Below are 19,285 nucleotides of genomic sequence, written 5' to 3' on the forward strand. Positions count from 1 at the left end.
TATGTTGTCGGAACCATGTACATTATGCATTTAAATTGTGACTCACTGAATCTTTCGGCTGTCTGTCTGTTTGAAAGTAAACGGTCATATTGTGAACAAACGTACATATCATTCTCGAATGAAGTTAATTACCCGCATTGTGTTTCGGCTGTTGTCTTGTTTTTTATATAGCTGTCACGTGACGTGCGGTCTTGATGTCTGATTGGTTCTTCGAGAGACGTCTGACCAACACAACGATCACTATGATCAGAACCACAACAACCACGCCCAATCCTGCTCCAACTCCGGTTGTACTTATATTGATACCATCTGAATCAGTTTCGAGACTATCTGCAATTCCAAATACAACAATTCATTTTTGATATCGTTGACATATTCATAATTTGATAGCAAATGTAAATATAGTAATCTAGGTAACATATTTTATAATATACTTAAGAGTACATATAACTTTACTTAACAAATATACTTATTGATATTTTAAAAATGACGTTTCATTGACATGTAGACCATCCATTATTTCAATAAATTTTACCAAAGTGAGTGAATATATCACTACGATACTATGATTATGTTTACAATTATATATATAACTACAGTGGATCTTCGAAAATCAAGACGCCGATAGTCCGGAAATCTCTCGATCTGAATGTATTGAACAGACAGCACAAGTATCCGGATTTATTTTATATCACAATTCGTATGTAAGATTATGATCGTTAATACGACGGTTTCCATTTGCTCATTCACCCCTAAAGACACATTTAGGCTCTTTTAAATCAAGGACCAGACCAGTCCATTATGAGACTTCAGGGATGAATAACTTAAGCACAATAAGACTCCATATACAAAGTGTTGATTTATGAATAGGCGAAAGATTTGGAACGTATTGAAAACCCCTATATGTCTATATTTATACCGTTAATCAACGTAGGTCGGGAATATATCATTAACATTTGAATGACAATGCTGGTTTTGTTTTAAACATATTATGATAGAAGTTTAATCGTTTGAGCGACCATTATTCGACGGCTAGGTGTGTGATTTGATTATGTTTCTTTCTCATCCATTCACTTAGCATTCAATGTGTAAGCCCTATCCTTACACGTACTTAGGTTATCGGGACGATGTTAAACACAGACAAATCAATCGTCTGCATGCTTTGATGGAGAAGGCATGGAAATCTAATGCATAATGTAATTGATCAATTTATGATTAATCTAAACTTTTGTATAATCCTATTTGATTGCGGATGAAATGAATTTATTCCCACGATTTCCAGTAAGGTATTTACTGTATGATGTTACACATTGTTGTCACTTTAGTACCATTTTATCAAATCACATTACTAAGGTTTTTTTAATATATAGAAATGTTACTTGCAAACAGCACCAATAAAGTTTAATATAAAATAACATATTAAAACGATACATAAAACACATGGTTAAAGGAGTGAAATGTTTCTATTTGTTTTTTATTGCTTCATGTTTAACAATAAAACAAACCAATCGTAATCAGACACGTACGTTACTAAATATGGCTCTGGATATGCAGACACAATGTATGCATAAAATTTATAGTGTTTTAATGTATAGAATGCGCTCATGAATACACATGTACTTAATCTCCAAAATCCATAATCGGCGGCCATAAATATTCATTCTTTTGTCAGTATGATGAAAAAAACGTAAAAGTAAATCTAATATTATGATATTTTCAATTAAATGACATATTTTTTCACAGCTCTTACTTTAATATTTATTTTTGCTTTCTTCAATAAGGAGGCCATTTGAAACTTACTAGAACATGAACCCGTATATTGATCACACGTGGCACCAGTACAGGTAGATGGACAGCGTCTATCACAATGGTCATTGAAGTATCCTGATTTACATCCTTGAATGCAAAATGAATTACACGGTACATAGTAATGACAAAAACAAAACACGTTCATTACATTACGGGATAAGTAGTATTACGAGAACATAAAACTCCTGACGTCTATTAACGTGTCGAATTTGAACAACTAAAAATAATTTTATAATTTAACATACATTACATCACTTACCTAAACAGTGGCCATTTTCCTGGAGACACGTGGTTAGTTTACAGTTGTCAGGACAGGTCTTGGTACAAGTGTCTCCATGGAAACCACCGATACAACCTGTCACCAAAATACCCATTTTGTATGAATTTATTTTGTCACAACAAAATGTGAAAAAGAATCTTTACTCCAAAATGCTAAAATATATCTTGTTTCATCTTTTCATTTGTTGTAAATGACTTCCTTTAGCTAGGTAGGTTGTGAACACAATGAAATTGTACTTTTTACTAAGTTACCAACCTTGACATTTGCCATGTAGTTGTATGCATCTGCCGTTCAAACATTGACTTGGACAAGTTCGGTCACACGTCAGTCCGTACGTCCCATTCACACAATCTACAAACAAATCAAAATCGGCATGCATACTGATGAATGATAATGTAGAAATATTAGACACATATTCTTCATGTAAGAATTTTATAACTTTCTAGTAAGCCACCGATGAGTTGACAAAATATAGATTTCGCCAACTATAGTCAATGGGCTAACAAAATTATAAATAAAAACCATTTTAACGAATTTCCTTGGAAAAAGAAATACATTAGCAAACATTTATAAATAAATGTCTCGAACCAACAAGTAGTGTATGTGTCAGTGAATTCGAAGAGATCAACTAAAGAATGTTATACTTCAAACCATTTTAGATATGTATTTGTACCCAAACCAAAACCGACGTAAGCGTATCAGGTGAAAGTGAAAACTGTACCTGTACAGATCCCACTGTTTTTGTCACAAGTGTCTTGACAACTATTCGGACAGGGTTGAGTACAGTCTGATCCATAAACGCCAGGTATACACTCTACCAGGTTATAAAATAAACAAAATTTATTTTCTGGAAGAATGGTATCTGTTTTTGGTTTATCTGATTTTTTATCTAGATTTTAAAATAGAAAAAAATAGTTTATTAATTAAGGCAGACTTTTGTGAATTCATGACGAGAAAATGAAATATAATAAGCATATATCTAAAGACATTTGTTATCCCCGATTATATTCATTAATATACATGAATATCTTATGAACTTTACACACTTTCTTTTGTATCAAATGGTTTCAAAAAAGGATCTCAATCTTCGCACGATCAGTGAATTAAATGACTTAATTATATGAGTGGATACCGAAATACCTGCACAAGCTCCTGAGCTCTGGTCACAAATTTGGTTTTTACATTGTATGGGGCATACCAGATAACATTCATCACCGTAAAATCCGTGATCACAGCCTTTGAAATTAAAACGTTGTTTTCATGTTATTAATCCATAGCAAAATAAGAACATGATAAAATGTACAAAGTATGCATTATTTCAGCATTCTTAGTGTAAACGTATCATACTAAATTCCATCAATATGAAATAATTATTTGAATTTAAAAAACTGAATGCTACCTTTACAGTATCCGGAATCCTTGGAACATATGCCGTCCTGACAATTAGATGGACAGCTTTGTCCACACCTACTGCCGTGAAACAAGGACTTACATTCTACAAATATATAGTACATGTGTTTTCAAATACAAAAGCTGGTGTATAAAACTGACCATAACTGAGGCGTACATAGAAATTAAATTACAATTATGTAACACCACTGTTGTATGCTATAATACACCTTTACTTGTGTTTTAATTCATAAATTTAGTCTAAAAACACATAACCTTATTTACCAGTTTACCCTACATTTAGACTTGTTTTGACAGATATTTCAGAATCTTTGCAAATTATTTTTCAAACGTACCAACACAATTTCCAGAGGTTTTGTTACAGACTGGATCGATACACCCAGTCGAACAAGGAGAACATAATGGACCAAAGTAACCATCTTCACAATCTGAAATGCAAAAAATAAATGATACAAAGACAAGAAAGTAAGTTTATAACAATAATCAACTGAAGTTTGATATTAAATAATATAAATAGTATCATACTATACCTATGCAAAACCCAGTATCTTGTGAACATACTTTCTCCTTACAATTCCCAGAACATACTTGAGTGCAGTTACTGTTGTAAAATCCAGGAATACATGCTAGAGAGGATAGCAAATAGAACAAGAAAAGTGTTAAATAAATACACTTTCAAAAAGACAATGAAATTGTTAATGAGTAAATTGAGAGTAAACAACAAAACATTCAATAATTCATATTTGTTAAAGGTTTCTCTTGGTTTTTAACTTGATTTGTTTTACACCAATTGCACATAAGTTATAAAATAATCTTCGATGATCCGGATCCAAGCGCGCTGGTTGCTGTGGGAGGAAATTGCTTTACAAGGATAACCCCCGCATGAGCGGACCCCAAACCCTTTTCCGTCAATGTCGGGGTTCAAATAGATGAAAAGCAAGTGTTTTAACAATTACGCTACCTAATTAAATGTATCTACTCAATACATGCTCCCTAGATACCTGTGCACTTTCCTGTGGTCTTGTTACAGACATTCAGGCAGTTAGGTGGACACGACTGGGTACAGTCAGATCCATACAGTCCTGAAGCACACTCTAAATTAACAAAAACAGTTTTGATAAAAGGTTAAGCTCCCATTAAAGCCAATTATTTGCATTTATAGACAATCTACTAAATAAGATCTTAACGCATTATTTTTCAAAGTTAATTACCCTGTCAAAGTAAAATTGCTGCATGAATTTTGATCTTATTCATAATGATAAGAAGATATATTCAGTAGAGTTTGCAGTAAGAATAGGACCAACACGCGAGTCGCAAATCAAAAACAGCAATTATTTTAATTTGTTAGGATAATATACTTTGAAAACATAATATATTTTTCTGTAAAATCACATATTCAAAATCCATTAATTTTACAAGTATAACTATAACTGTAATACACATGACATATACGAGAATAAATAAACCTGGAGTGGCACATGACTATTTAAATTCGTTTAATTTATAGCTTTGTTTTGTTGGTAGTTTTTTTCTCTCGATGCGCATATCAGTATTTTTCAAATGTAACTGCTGTAACATATGCAAATTATCCACAATATCACTATCATTTTAACTATTCGTTAGTCACCAGACATCCATCTTATTTTTCTGAGACAAAGAGGTTATTATTATTTGATTATCGTGTTATTAAGTTGAAGTCATATTGATAACTAGTTTTCCTATTTCTATTAAAACAACGAAAACGTATCATTAAAATTTCGGATATAAAATGGCGAACAAATAATTTTAAAATGTAAATAATGCGGTTAAAAATAAGTTGATGCTTTGCGTATCGCGTCAATATCGCATGTCCGGTCAAATTGTTTAACTGACCATATTGTCATTTCAGTTCAGGCAATATATAATCATTTACTCTGCTATCTTACTTTTAGGGTCATGATTTACAGTTGTTAGAACAAGCCCTCACACACAACTCGCCATACTTGCCATTAGGACACTTTGGGAATAACATTATGAGTGAAAAAAGTAGAAAAAAGATTAATGTATCATTTGAACAAAAGAGAAATCAATTAATTTGTTTTTATCATTTTTTTGGTTGGCGTTACGCACTAATGATTGACACATTGTATCTGTCTTAAATTATCTGATATTCTATTTAAGAGACACCATCAATAAACAGTCATATATTGCTATAAAGGGAGAATTCGTTTTAATGGTAAAACAAAAATATGTGATTACCTAAACATGATCCGTTGTTCTTCATACACGTTTGGTCTTTACAGTTTGCAGAACAATCAAGCTGGCACAATTCCCCGTGTTTTCCATTGAAGCAGTCTGAAGGAAAACTCATTAATGAATTATCTTATCATTTTTGTATATGTTACTTTAAAATCATTGCTAATTAAATAACTGCCAAAGGAAGTATTTCTATGATTGAATTAGTTTATACAAAGGTAAGTGATGTCTTCTAGCTTCTCTTTGTTTGATTGAATGGATTGAAGACATATTCATTATTGCAACGGCTTTGATGATTCCAACTTCTTTATTGAGATCAACAGATAAGTAAATACTTAAAGTTGTATGGTCTATAACTTTCGCTCTTTTGGTCATAGTGAAAACTGTTTAAGTGTTATACGTATTTTTCTCCGTCTGCCTGAGGATTAAACTTTCTAATTTTACCACTTTTTATAAAGTTGCAGCACTGGGAGTATCTTTAATTATAAAAGTAAAAAAAAATTAGCGTGCACACGTGAAAAATAGGCTCGAAAGATGCCGAATCATTCCGAACTCTTCCGAACATCGTCGCGACAATCTCGAAGTAAAACGAGAGTTGTGAAACCAAGAGATGTGGTCGACCTCATCAGACTCTATTTACAAAGAAAATAATGCTCGCACATTACAATTTTGATACACAAACATTTTTCGGTAATGTGTAAATTGGATGTTTCAAATACTCAATCTGTGGACATATACCAGCATGATTTGCTCATATAGGCCAGAAGGAAAACGTAAACAAACACATGTGTGCTTACGCTAGTTACCTCGCTCACCACGTGCAGGTCGTGTCGAACGTCAGTCACGTGATACGATTAGGAATCCGACAAAACCCGAAGTCACTGAACATGGCGGTGATTGAAGGCGCTTTATTCAAAACCAGGAATATATGATTCCTAGATTTCGGCTCTCTTATAGGCCGACGTATGCTTTTTGGGAGCTAAACCATCAAGTTACATGTCAATGTTTAAATATCAAATGTTTAAGTTACATATCGTTACAGTGAAATTAGCAGCAATACAACTTTAAAAGAATTTGATTATTCTATGCATTGTGTTATTGGATACAATTATGGTAGGTGATTTCTGCCATTTCGCATTGTTCCACTGGTGAGGTGCCAATGCGACATCGCCACAACGCGACAAAGCGACATGATTGAATAATGTAAAAAGAGTGATGCAGTGGTTGAAATATTCAATATATGCAGTGGTTGAAATATTCAATATATTATATAACTTAAACCTCCATAACATAAAAACAATGTATTAATTTAAGTTATTCCTTATAATTGCAATGTATCCTTATGAAATTCCAAACTTTCTTTATGTGTTTTGTCTACACCATTGTTTCGGCCAATAAGGTGTTATTAAAATGGCAAAGCTAGTTTTTTTACGTTATAAGATTATACAATGAATGTTTAGCCATTGAAAATGATCGCTACAAGCAAGATTTAATTATTGCAACATTTCCATGCTATTACGCATCTGTATTCTATTAAATGTCCGAGCTGATCAATTCTAAAATTTGGTAAAACTAGATATTAACTTTAATTCATTGTATTTCAAATTGCACGTGGAGAAAATATCCTTTCTATCCAATAGATGTTCGACATCTTTAATTATTTATAGCGAAATACACTATTGGTGAATTGTCAAGCTACGATTGAGTAAACATAACGGTGGGGAAGGGACTTTTACGCTCCTTGTATTTTTTATGTCATTATTTATAATCAATCATACATAAGCAGGATCCAGATGTGGGATTACAGTTTCCTCCGAAACAGCTGCCAGGGCAACTGTTGTTACAATGGCCTGAACCATAATTTCCCAACGGACATCCTGAAAAAATATAAAGGAAGATTGTCAAGTTGTTAGTGCCTATGGCAACAATAAGTGTGTATTACGCTTTGTGACATTATTATATGATATAGAATATGTATACGTGTTTTATATGTTTTTATCAACATACGTAAATTGTGATATAATTTTAAAATCGAGTGTCAATTAGCAATCTCACATGCATCTATCGATATTCATGACAAAACAGCTCTTAAAATGTTCTTACCGAAAACCTGCACCTCACACAGTTCCAGAACAGCGTAGGGATCATACCAGTCACGTATAGGAGGTGTTTCTCTCTTATTGTAGACAGTGACGTACCGAGCTACACTCGGGCACTCATGTGTCGGGTTTAAGTTGACTTCAGTCATTAAACTGCTGTTATCCTTATAACAGAGAGTTCCTTGTGGTGGAATAGTGATAGAGTTTGATACGGACAGTGTGTAACCACCAAAGCGATATTCAGAATTACCTTTTAAGAAAATAAAATTATATGTGTTAATATAATACATGTAATCGTTATAGTTTGTGTCAATCATGCTATACACGTGTTTAGGTGTTACTCTCCATTCGGACATACATGTGTCGGGTTTAAGGTGACATCAGTCCATAAACTGCTGTTGTTATTAAAACAGAGATTATTCTTTGGTAGCACGATGGTGGATTTCGTTACATAGATTTAGTACCTAAAATGATATTCAGAATTTCCAATGAAAACATACAAATGATAAAATATTATTTATTATTAAAAATAATGATACAGTATCAACTAATAACAATGGGCCTTTGATATGATTTTCGCTATTTCTTATCTGTAAAAAATCGGCGATATTATGTCATTTGTACTCAAAACTATACCTTGTCGATATAGTATTCATTTGAACATTACACGGGGAAAATGCTAACAGTTTGACAGGCCTTAATACATTGTACAAATTTGTATAACATGCTATTACACTTTACATTAGTACATAACGTGACTGTTTCTCGTGTTTTCATTGACTCAGTCCTCGGGGACTATTTAGCCATATGGTTTCCTGCGGGACTATAGTTTCGCGCGTTTTTTGTTACGTAAAATTGACTAAAATGACGTCACTATCGTTATTTGCTCTGTTCACTGGCAAACAAGCTGTATACGGATTACGTTTTGCAAAACACAAATGTCATGGTTTAGTTCACAAGGAACAAACTAGCAAATTGAACTGAGTAAGCAACGAAATATGCAGTGAGTATTTTCAAAGATTTCTGTGTGGAAAAATGTATCTAAATGCTTCCGACCATGATATTTTACCATAACGTTAGACGTGGCCGCACTCGTTTAAATAAATTGTTATTAGTGATCGTACGTAATTGTTTGTCCTGTCATTTTTTCCATTCTTTATGTACTAAAACATGATAACCTTCTTTTGGTTTTATACTGTTGTTTTGTGATAGCATAATACCCTCGCCTCCGGCTCGAGTAATATGCCATGCCTCGACAACACTTTAAAGGGACAATTCGGTCTAAGAACACATTAAAACTTGCACATATTTCGGAAACAAACCAGTTCTAATGGAAATTAGATTAGTTGGTTTAACTTTGATATGTCAGAAAAGCCCACTGTAGTCAAATGTATGTGAAATGTTCAATCGCCATTTCACATAGCCTTGTATGCCGAACCCTTACCCTTGCCTGTGTAGTAAAGATTTTTTTGTCTAGAACTACTCCAAACGCTGCTACAGTTGTGTTAACATTATTAGATGCATGTTCTTGTTTAAAAATATTTTCATTAACTCCTCAGTGTTTATGTATTGCATTTGTTTAACGTTTATTTGTTTGACTCGGGAAAGGGTACTGCGTACATGTTGTACCTTCCTAATAGTATTGATCAACGATTTAGAATTTCAATAGTATTAATCAAAATAATTAATAATGTTGTGAAATTTGTCACTATTTCATGTATTATGTTTCATAAGGAATGTGGAACAATACATTTATGTCATATTTTGCTTCGGGGTTATGTAACGAATTAGCCTCACTGAATTGTCCCTTTAAGACCATAGTGCCCTCAAAAGAAGGCGATAATATTTAAAAAAAAAATTGCTTGGAAATTATATCTTGATCAGATCACATATTCACTATATCAACTCCACATGTTTGAATGAATTTGTTAAACATTATTACCTACACTATGGTGGTCCATAGAGTTTATTTAGCTGCAGTTTGATAGCTTTATAGAAAAAGATATTGAACCACAATTTACATGGTAAGGATGCACGTACTACACATGCACGTATTATCGCATTGACTCTGAATAATATTATGTTTAAATGTCGATTATACCTCATCACCCACATCTGTAGTATATGGTAATGTTCTGTATCGTCATCGTCAGTCCTAAATCCACATGCCACCAGGCTTCTTTATACTGACAAGACTTGGTGTGAGTACAGTTACTCACTATGTTTTGGTTGGTGCAATCGTCTATACCTTGTTGTGCTCCCCATCTATGTACTTCCTGGTTTGACGACTGCCTTGTAGTTCCAGTTAAAGCCAAATTAACTAAAAGTAAAGAAAATATAAATTCTTTTACATGTTCTCATGTTATGATCATGGAAAAGTGATTCACCGAACTCGTCCTAACATTGATGTAATACTGTATGATTACCTTGACCATTACACATTAAGTTAGAAAGCACTCAATCGCAAATACTACATATGCATGCATATCTTTCGACTGGCGAGAACGGCTTGACGAGATTCATACAGCTTTTTATTATATTTTATGAGCACAAATTTAAGGTACTTATTATTTTTCAAAGTCTTTTTACTTCACAATAAAAGCAATGAAATTAATAATCCAGCGGAGTCCATTTTATGAAGTGGACATACAAATGATGTATAATAAAATTATCATATGTACTAATTATATTATGGTGCATGTAATGGTGTGTGTGTATGTGAGGGAGGGAGGGTGTGTTTGTGTGTGTGTGAGGGTGAAGGAGGGTGTATGTGTGTGTGTGCGCGTGCGTGTACTTTGCATGTTTGTATACTTCATATGTGCCTTTTTATAAATTTCAAATTCCAGTTTAGCCAAATATTTTGTCCCTATGTCCTTGAATACTGACGTCACGTCACATTTCCCTGATGTCATTTCATTGTGTCTGTCTTGACGTCACGATGGATTAATGCAAAATATCATATGGGCGAAGTAACGGGATATCAGGCGGATTATGTAAACAAATAAACATAACTAAAGATAATAAATTGAGTATAGATTTAATACACCGGAAACTGAATATCAGAATATGGAACGAAGTATCAATAGCAACAATAAGGGGGTTTCGGGATACCAAAACTAAGTGAGTAAAGTACGATTTACCTTCGATAAGATACACCATCCGGTGATTATTTGACATGAGTTTCGCGACGACGTAATCACAGGCAGGTGGGACTAATCGACGATAAATTGTACTTTACCTATCTCGTTTTTGTATCTGGAAAATCCTCGTATTTATCTTCCATATTAGAAAATTATTTTCTAATAAAAAAAAATCTGTATGAACTGTTCCCGTAAAGTGTTTATGTTGCCGTTTTCAGATATTCAAGCATTGGTTGTCATATTTTTGACATGCATTGGTGTGTAACATACATTGGGTGATTAAGCATAGCGAATTGTGCGCGTTAACTTCCGATGTGTTGCCACGGACAACGAACTAAATAATAACAGTACATAACAAACGGAATATACAACGATAAGTACAACATTTCAATCAATTTCAAATATTTCGAAAAGAATATATTTCCATATTGATCCATTTCCAGAATATGTTATATCATTGATTGAATTATCGTACTGACGTAAAACCCAGTCATTTCTTGACCTTTTTAACTCTGATTGTAGTATTATTACGCATGAGCATAACTGCCAAAGTTTATACTGGAAAATATCACACATTGGGCTTGGTAGCAACTTATAGGTATTGTGCAGTGGTGATGTAAATATATGACTGAAACACATATCATTATATGTTTGTGGACATTGAAATGTGTAACAATAAAGATAGAATAATAAATAATGAACTTACTTTCCGATCGTGACGACACAGAAAACATCAGGATGAGAAATAACTCCCAATATCTTAAGCTTGGTCTTGCTAACATGGCTATCTGTTCATACAGTGACAAAGGCGAGTCTACACCAAGGACGTAACAGTTTATTGACAAATGTTTAATAGTTTTCAATAGTTTGTTTGCATACGTGTACACTAGAGGAAATATAAAACCAGTTTATGCACCGATTCTTAAGTCATGGATTTAATGTTTCTATATATAACCGTGTAAAATGGCTTCACGTCTTCTTTAGTATGTGGCATATTAATACAAAAGGGCATAGCCTGTGATTATTTAAGTACATATAAATGTGAGTAAGACACAGCGTCTTTAATGGAAAATGTAATATTATACTTGGTATTTCAAAGTCTCTCAATTGACGTATTTATTGAAATAAAATATAATTGAATAATTTATTCAACGAAAAAGGATGTATTTTGCCATAAAAAACAATACAAAAGTAACCAGAATAAAGATTTTAAAATAAGATACTCCAAATTATATTACACTTGGCAGAAAAAGTAAGACGATGAAATTTGATTATCGTTACGAAACGGCTTGGAGATAAAAAAAAAAGTTGGCGTTATATCACAAACAGTTTAACCCGGCTCCAAACACAGGGAGTCGAATGAATACGAGCTTACTTTCTAATGCTAGGTTTACAATATGTTCCCGGCGACCACGGTAGCGACAGATATGTAAAACGTCGAAATTGATTCGATAGATTTATCTGGGGCTAATACAAAATGTGTCAATCTCGGCATTTGACTTATTCAATAAGATTATTAGGTTATATCACATATGAAACAAACCATCCTACATTACAATATACGCATATTTTCAATGTTTGAGTTAATCCATCGCCATTTTGTTGATATCCACCAAAGGGTTTTTCAAGCAAAGGTATTGGTTTTTATTAATTTGTAATTGTAACAGCATATTGCCGATTTTTTTAAGTATTATATAAACCATGTCAGTGTGAATGCTAAAAAAGGTTGAAAATGGCTTTAAGAGTTTCAAAAAGGATAACGAAAACCATAACAATTCAGCTTTCACACGAACATATATTGTTCATAAGTAAGCATAATTACAGAAATAGGCTTGAAATTGTATTCCGATGATCACGTCTATCTTTACGTTTCAGGCAACGCAATAACATTCAATCGTATGCATCATATAATTCGGATTAGTAAACTGATTTTTTTAGATAATAATTCATCACATACATGTAACTGACCCGCCCAGCCATGTTACACGACACATGTGTAATAACACTATTATGACGTCACACGTAGGTTTGAGGTCATGATTTATATATGACGTCGCATGATTGTCTCAGTAGACGGAAACATCACATCCGAACCGGATTTCTAATGTTTTAAATAGAGACGAAATGTAAAGTTTACTTACTTATATTTCTATTAATAAAAGTTATGTGATAAATATAATCTTACTCTGGTAACTACATAAAAAATGTATATGAACTAGTCAAGTGATTTTATTTTAAAAAATATTGATTTCGTTTGATAAATTGCATAGCACATAGTCACTCATTTAAGATATTCTATGTATCGTGTAAATAGTGCTGACTACAATATCCATCTTTTAGACGAAACATGCGTCTTTAGCTCAGTTAGTTTAACCGTGCATTACTACATATGAGTTTGATGCTTGTGATGACATCTTACAAGAATGTATATTTCCGGTTATTCTACCTTGAATCAGAATAAATAGAAGGAAAAAATCTATGAACGGTGGTTTGATAGTATCAGGTTAAGATCTGGGAAATCTAAAGAAGAACAGAGGAAGTAAATTATGGTTATATATAGTGTTAGATAAGTCAGTGGTACTCAGTTTGCTTAGCTTGCTTCGTTGGGTCAGACACCATATCTGTTGGTTATTATACCATTAACTCGGTGCGATTCCTTCAAAAGGTTAGTTAAAGTTTGTAAATGTTTAGCAGACAAATCGTACATATTAATAGAAAAGTGAGCTTACTTTCGGATCGTGACGATACAGCCAACATCAACATAAGGAATAACTCCCAATAGTGAACACATGATCCAGTGTACATGTCTATATGTTTATAAGGTATGTAATGGCTAAATCCCCAACCAGGAAGTAGGTGGCTATTCAATAAGTGTTATAGGCTGACCTTCACTTACACAAGACAAAAATTAAAAAAAATAATTTAAAAAAAACCTGAATGCACCCGTTCTCGGCTAGTATAATGATAGATATACAAACAAAAAGTGGTCCATTGCTAACTGCACTGTCTATTTTCAATTCACTCGTCTTTCCGGATTTAAATTTCGAAACCAATTTACATATAGACAGAAAATTCCATAAGAGTTTTTCAATGCTGGTGAAACTGTGGACAAAACCCGTAACAGGGTGAAATGAGATGACACAGAACAATGTTCGTTTTCGTTTTTTTCCCCAAAAGTGTAAATTTTTCGTTAAGTTTTTTTTATTTGAAACATAGTTTTCCGTTAAAAATTTAAAAGAAATGACTTAAATATAAAGCATACGATCTACTCAAATGAACTACGAATAAAACATGCAGAATATTTATCAAAGCTTAACCGATTTTGGCATGTTTGCACAGGTAGTTTTAATGAAAATGAATGCGAGGAATTAATGCCCTTTTGGCCTTTTTAAAATCACAAAAGGAAAAAGTAGTATCATTCTAAAGGAACAACTAGTAGCAATTTCGATATGCAAAGTTGCAAGAAAATAGGGCTATGGGCAATTTCTATGGGATTTTTAACATTAGTTTGAACACCACATTTGTGCTCATTACAAGGCTCGCAAAAATAAAAACTTCTTAGACTGTTTTCTAAAATTTCATATGAAATGAATATTCATGTAAGATCCTATATATATATATTTCACAAATATTGGAGTACTAAAAACCAACTCAATTATCGTGGAATTAAATATCAACTACCGTATTTTGCGGGTAATGAAACATTAATTCGTCTAGCAATCACCATTCATAATTTCAGTTTAACAAGAGTTCATAAATTGATCGGTCATCCGTATCATATAATAGCATCAGTACTTAATTAACCTATTGTTCAGCTAATTTACTGGCAATGGTCGAGTGTTTCACTAATGCATAAATAGAAAACCCAACGTTTACCATGCTCTTCCTACCTTGCCATGCTTCACAAGGCGGGAAGGGTCGTCCATACATTTCTTATTACATTGTCCCAGTGTCGACATCCCTCTTCTCAGTGATATAAATACTTCACAGTACACCAGGCAATATTCATTAAATAAAATAACTGTAAATGTAGTTCCTGTTTACAATGAATATTCGGATTTAGAGTGACATTGAGAAAAATATGAGCAAAGACTTACATTTCAGGGAAACTAAAATTAAAACCTTTATTATTAAATGATAATTGAATATTGATCAATCATTGGATTCATTCCCGCGTCAAACCTCCATATCATCAAATAGATCTTGGTAATGTTAGTTTAAATCACCTTTATTCATGGTGGTCGAACTACAATTAAGCACTTCGGAATACCATATCGCTTGGTGGACCGATATATTATTGACAAATGTTGTGCCGGCGATGTTTGCGGCATATTTTTGCTATTACAAAGGTTATTGTAAAATATTTAAGGTATCTGAAGATCGAATCAGCGCGGTTATAATGTTTATCATTCGTATGTACTACTTAACATCTATTCAAAGACTAATGTCAATCTTGAGATGTAAGATTTACTGCAATTCGACTGTTTAAAGCTTAACGTGCAATTTACTTCTAAAAACTTAAAAATGAGAATATTGATATATTTGGTAAGTTTCATTTTTCTACACACGCAAAATTAAAAAAAATCGCATTTTGTATGTCGCGCCAGTCAAAAGCACGATAACGGGTTCTTCACGAAAATGGGTCCTTTACAATATGGGTTCTTCATGAATATTGGTTCTCTACACGATAATGGAATCTTCACGATAATGTGCTCTTTACAATAATGTGTTTTTCATGGAAATGGGTTCTTCACGATAATGGGTTCTTCACAAGAATTATTTACCAAACATGGCTGCTTACAAATATGTGTCTTAGTTACCAATGCTCAGCCATGCATATGCCCAAGTACTAAAATAAACGTCTCCATCCTTTCCCCAACTATCATGTCTCCTTCAAACCCTGTAAAGGGTTAATAAGAAACTCTACGACAATGACGGATACCTCTTATTAAACCGGCTAAAGCTGACTGACAACGACATCGGAAGGAAACTACAGGGATGAAGGATGAAGTATGATTACACGGTATGACACATGAAGCTAGCTATCGCCCAGATCATAACCTCAAATTCTAATAAAGATAGCATACGTCCTGTTTCTGAGAATGTGTATGTTACCCAGTGGTATAAGACCATTGACTGTTATAGATCGTGAGTTCAAAGACCGGACACGACATTGGCATATAATGTAGTCATAAAAGTATCTTCCGTAGACTTTTGTATGCCTAAATATATCGGTAAGTTTAATAATAATTTATCGTTCAATATCTACAAAATAAAGCCGAAATCATAAGATGTGTGTTGTATTTTATTATATATCAACTTGAAAACTTCCACTTTTAACCCTAATTTGACTTTCTAGGGTTTGCTTACAAAATATTCTGAATTGAAATCAGTAATGATGAATTTCTGTGATGACCTAAAATACGCCTTGAAACAGATTGAACACAACATTGCAATATACTGTCGATAGAATTTCATCGAAAATTTTATTTAAATAAAATTATGATTATGTTATTTAAAACTCCAGCTTCTGTAAGGTTATTCAACATTTACGCTTCGCTATATTTGTAAAATACTGATTTGGCGAAACAACAATGAAATAAGAAGAAGTTCATTTAATGATTAATGATATAACAGGATTACCACTTTAGGTATAAAACAAAATTTTAACATAATGTGGAATGAATGTAAATGAATCAGTTGTAAAAGAGTGTGTTATAAAATAAATTAGTTTTGTGTGCAAAATTATAATTAATAAATATGGTAATTTGAATGAGAGCCCTTCTGCAAAAGGATAATGCATTGTTAATTACATGAAGTACTAAATAAAGATGAGGTTACAACACCAAATATGTGCAAGATTCCCAGTGTTATATATCATTACTGTTTTGCTTTCTGGCTCAACCGCGCGGTATTCAGGACGACAGCGGGAAACATAAGACGACCCGTGCTATGAAAATTACATTTAATTTATTCTAATCAAATTGTTCAGAAGGTGATGATAATTGTAGCATTAACGGTAAGTTGCATGTATAACTTTTGCGAATCTACAAAATTATCTATCTCGTTTTACATTCCCCATTTTAAAAATTAAAACCGCTTCAGAAAGGAGAGGGCACTATTGCCTCACAGTATTGTCGAGGAATGGAATCGGCGAGGACACTATCCTAACACGAGACAGTGAGGCAATAGTGCCCTATCAACCAGGCAAATGGGCTTATGGGTCTAGTTCATCACCCTTTCATGTGTATGACCCCTTTTGATTTCAGGGATATTTTCATTTCCTTACATTACAAGTACAGCACATCAATTGTCGCAGAAATCTGTTTCTATAAACGAGATTTGTTTTCATGAAGATTGAAAGTACATCAGTCAAGACCTAGTGAACTTCTTATGTGGAGAAGCAAAACTTGTTTCCTTCCCCATACACCAAATCCTGTTTGCCATCTTGACGTCTTGGTGGAAGCGCAACGTTATAATGGCGTCATGAAATAGTGACGTCACAATAGATTCGCTTTCAATCTTGCGACACTTCAATAGTGCCAGCTTTCCCTTGCAAATAGTACCCATTTGTAAAGCCGCTTCCAGTATTATGTCACGTGATGTGCTAATGCATACAATGGATCCCCGATAATCCAGAAAACTCGCTGTCCGGTTAATAGCAGGGAACGAATTACCTTTGCGGTACATAATCTACATATCGTCTAAGGACACATAAATCAGCAGTCCGGAAAATTCGTAATCTTGATGGTTAAGGCTGTGATTCGGATTATCAAGGGTTCACTGTACTCTTTATATAGTATACTTCCAAAAGTTCTCCCTAAGCGGACGCTTTGAAAACATCGCAAGCATCGTGACGGATTAACGAGAGTTCACTATACATTAAAAAAATGTAAATGTGCGTTATATCCTTTATTCTATTTGATATTTTATATTAGAGACAAGGATCGTCCTGATATCAAATATTAAATGATCACTTATCACTAACATCATTTTGCGAAATTGTACAGTTCAGATCAAGAAACAAGTAATGAATATTAAATATTTTGAAATCATTTTATTTTTATTGCGTATTATAATGGCAAATGATCAAGCATTAGGAATAGCCTCTCAGTATAATAACATATTACAAATAGACATATTAGCATGGATAAAAAAGGATAAAAACATAGGGGCAACATACAATAGATATTAATATATAATAGATTGCCGATTTTGTGAGCCTATGGTTTCAAATCTTCATTTTTATCGAATCGAGATTTGTTTTCAAATCTAAGCAAGATTATTTGCCAGATATGTTTCTTCAATTTCAAACAATTCTATTGAACAATGATATTGACAAATACAACGGATTAGATAGCAGGCGTTGTTTTCTTCCCAAATGTTCAAAGCATAAAATTTGTCTATGTTTTTAGAGATTGTTTTTCTGAAATACGAATTGTAAGTGTTTAATATTAATGATCCCAATATCTCCTGTCACTCTGAAACTGCCCCTGTAGTCTGATAAAGGTGAGGGTCCATCTGTTCAAGCTGAAGCTTTTCATAATTACCATCAACAATTTCTACTTGTGTATCTTGACTGGTGCTTCTCGCTTCTTTTTCATCATATGTAACGCCTGAAATATAAACGATGAATGGAAAACAAATACAACACAAAAATAAGTAAATAGTTTTACTGTGTAAAGAATTTGTTTTATGGAGGTAATTAACGGTAGTCCATTCATTACAATATTATACTAATTTTGCATAGATTGTAATAAACATTAATATGATAAGTCTAGCGTTGGCAAAGCCCTTTAAATAGAGAGATGTTTTGATATTACACATCATTCAAACTAAAACTTCTATGGATGTTTATATCTGCTTTTACTCAATAATTTTATTGAATAGAGGACTGAAATAGTTGATTCTGTATTCGCTGAGTAGTTATGTGAGAACTTTGTTTGTCTGACCTCTGCCTAGCTCTGATATACCTGTCACGTGGCTTGGAGTCTTGTTGTCTGACTGAATTCCCCTGAGACGTCTGGCTAAAACGATGACCACTATGACCAGAATCAGAATGACCAGTCCAGTTCCTATTCCAATTGCTGCTGCTGCTATATTTGAGCTTTCTGCTGGTGTTGTTAAAATACAAAGCAAACGAAGAAAATTGCAATGCACGTATTCGAAGCTGAAATAGATTTACATATCAATACAATATCACTTACACATTCACAAATACCCGAACATGATACATGTAAGTATGTCATTGAGTTTAATCTCAACTTTAATTTTATCAAATTATATATGGAATAAACACACTTTTAAGACTA

General features: G+C 33.2%; 1 protein-coding gene across 1 annotated transcript in view; it reads right to left on the reverse strand.

Annotated features, from left to right (window-relative positions):
* The window catches only part of LOC138326374 (neurogenic locus notch homolog protein 1-like), a 42,808-nt gene that overhangs the window by 16,309 nt on the left and 7,214 nt on the right, over positions 1-19,285 (reverse strand). The window contains exons 6-22 of the mRNA XM_069272485.1: positions 18,947-19,087; positions 18,452-18,589; positions 13,703-13,843; positions 9,947-10,153; positions 7,838-8,083; positions 7,513-7,611; positions 5,738-5,833; positions 4,501-4,593; positions 4,030-4,125; positions 3,835-3,927; positions 3,489-3,584; positions 3,230-3,325; positions 2,811-2,903; positions 2,345-2,440; positions 2,069-2,164; positions 1,801-1,896; positions 166-330 (exon numbers count right to left, since the gene is read on the reverse strand). Of these exons, the coding sequence (XP_069128586.1) occupies positions 166-330; positions 1,801-1,896; positions 2,069-2,164; positions 2,345-2,440; positions 2,811-2,903; positions 3,230-3,325; positions 3,489-3,584; positions 3,835-3,927; positions 4,030-4,125; positions 4,501-4,593; positions 5,738-5,833; positions 7,513-7,611; positions 7,838-8,083; positions 9,947-10,153; positions 13,703-13,843; positions 18,452-18,589; positions 18,947-19,087 (2,088 nt within the window). The remainder of the gene's footprint in view (positions 1-165; positions 331-1,800; positions 1,897-2,068; positions 2,165-2,344; positions 2,441-2,810; positions 2,904-3,229; positions 3,326-3,488; positions 3,585-3,834; positions 3,928-4,029; positions 4,126-4,500; positions 4,594-5,737; positions 5,834-7,512; positions 7,612-7,837; positions 8,084-9,946; positions 10,154-13,702; positions 13,844-18,451; positions 18,590-18,946; positions 19,088-19,285) is intronic.

The sequence above is a fragment of the Argopecten irradians genome, chromosome 6 (assembly GCF_041381155.1).
Source record: "Argopecten irradians isolate NY chromosome 6, Ai_NY, whole genome shotgun sequence".
Classification (NCBI taxonomy): domain Eukaryota; kingdom Metazoa; phylum Mollusca; class Bivalvia; order Pectinida; family Pectinidae; genus Argopecten; species Argopecten irradians.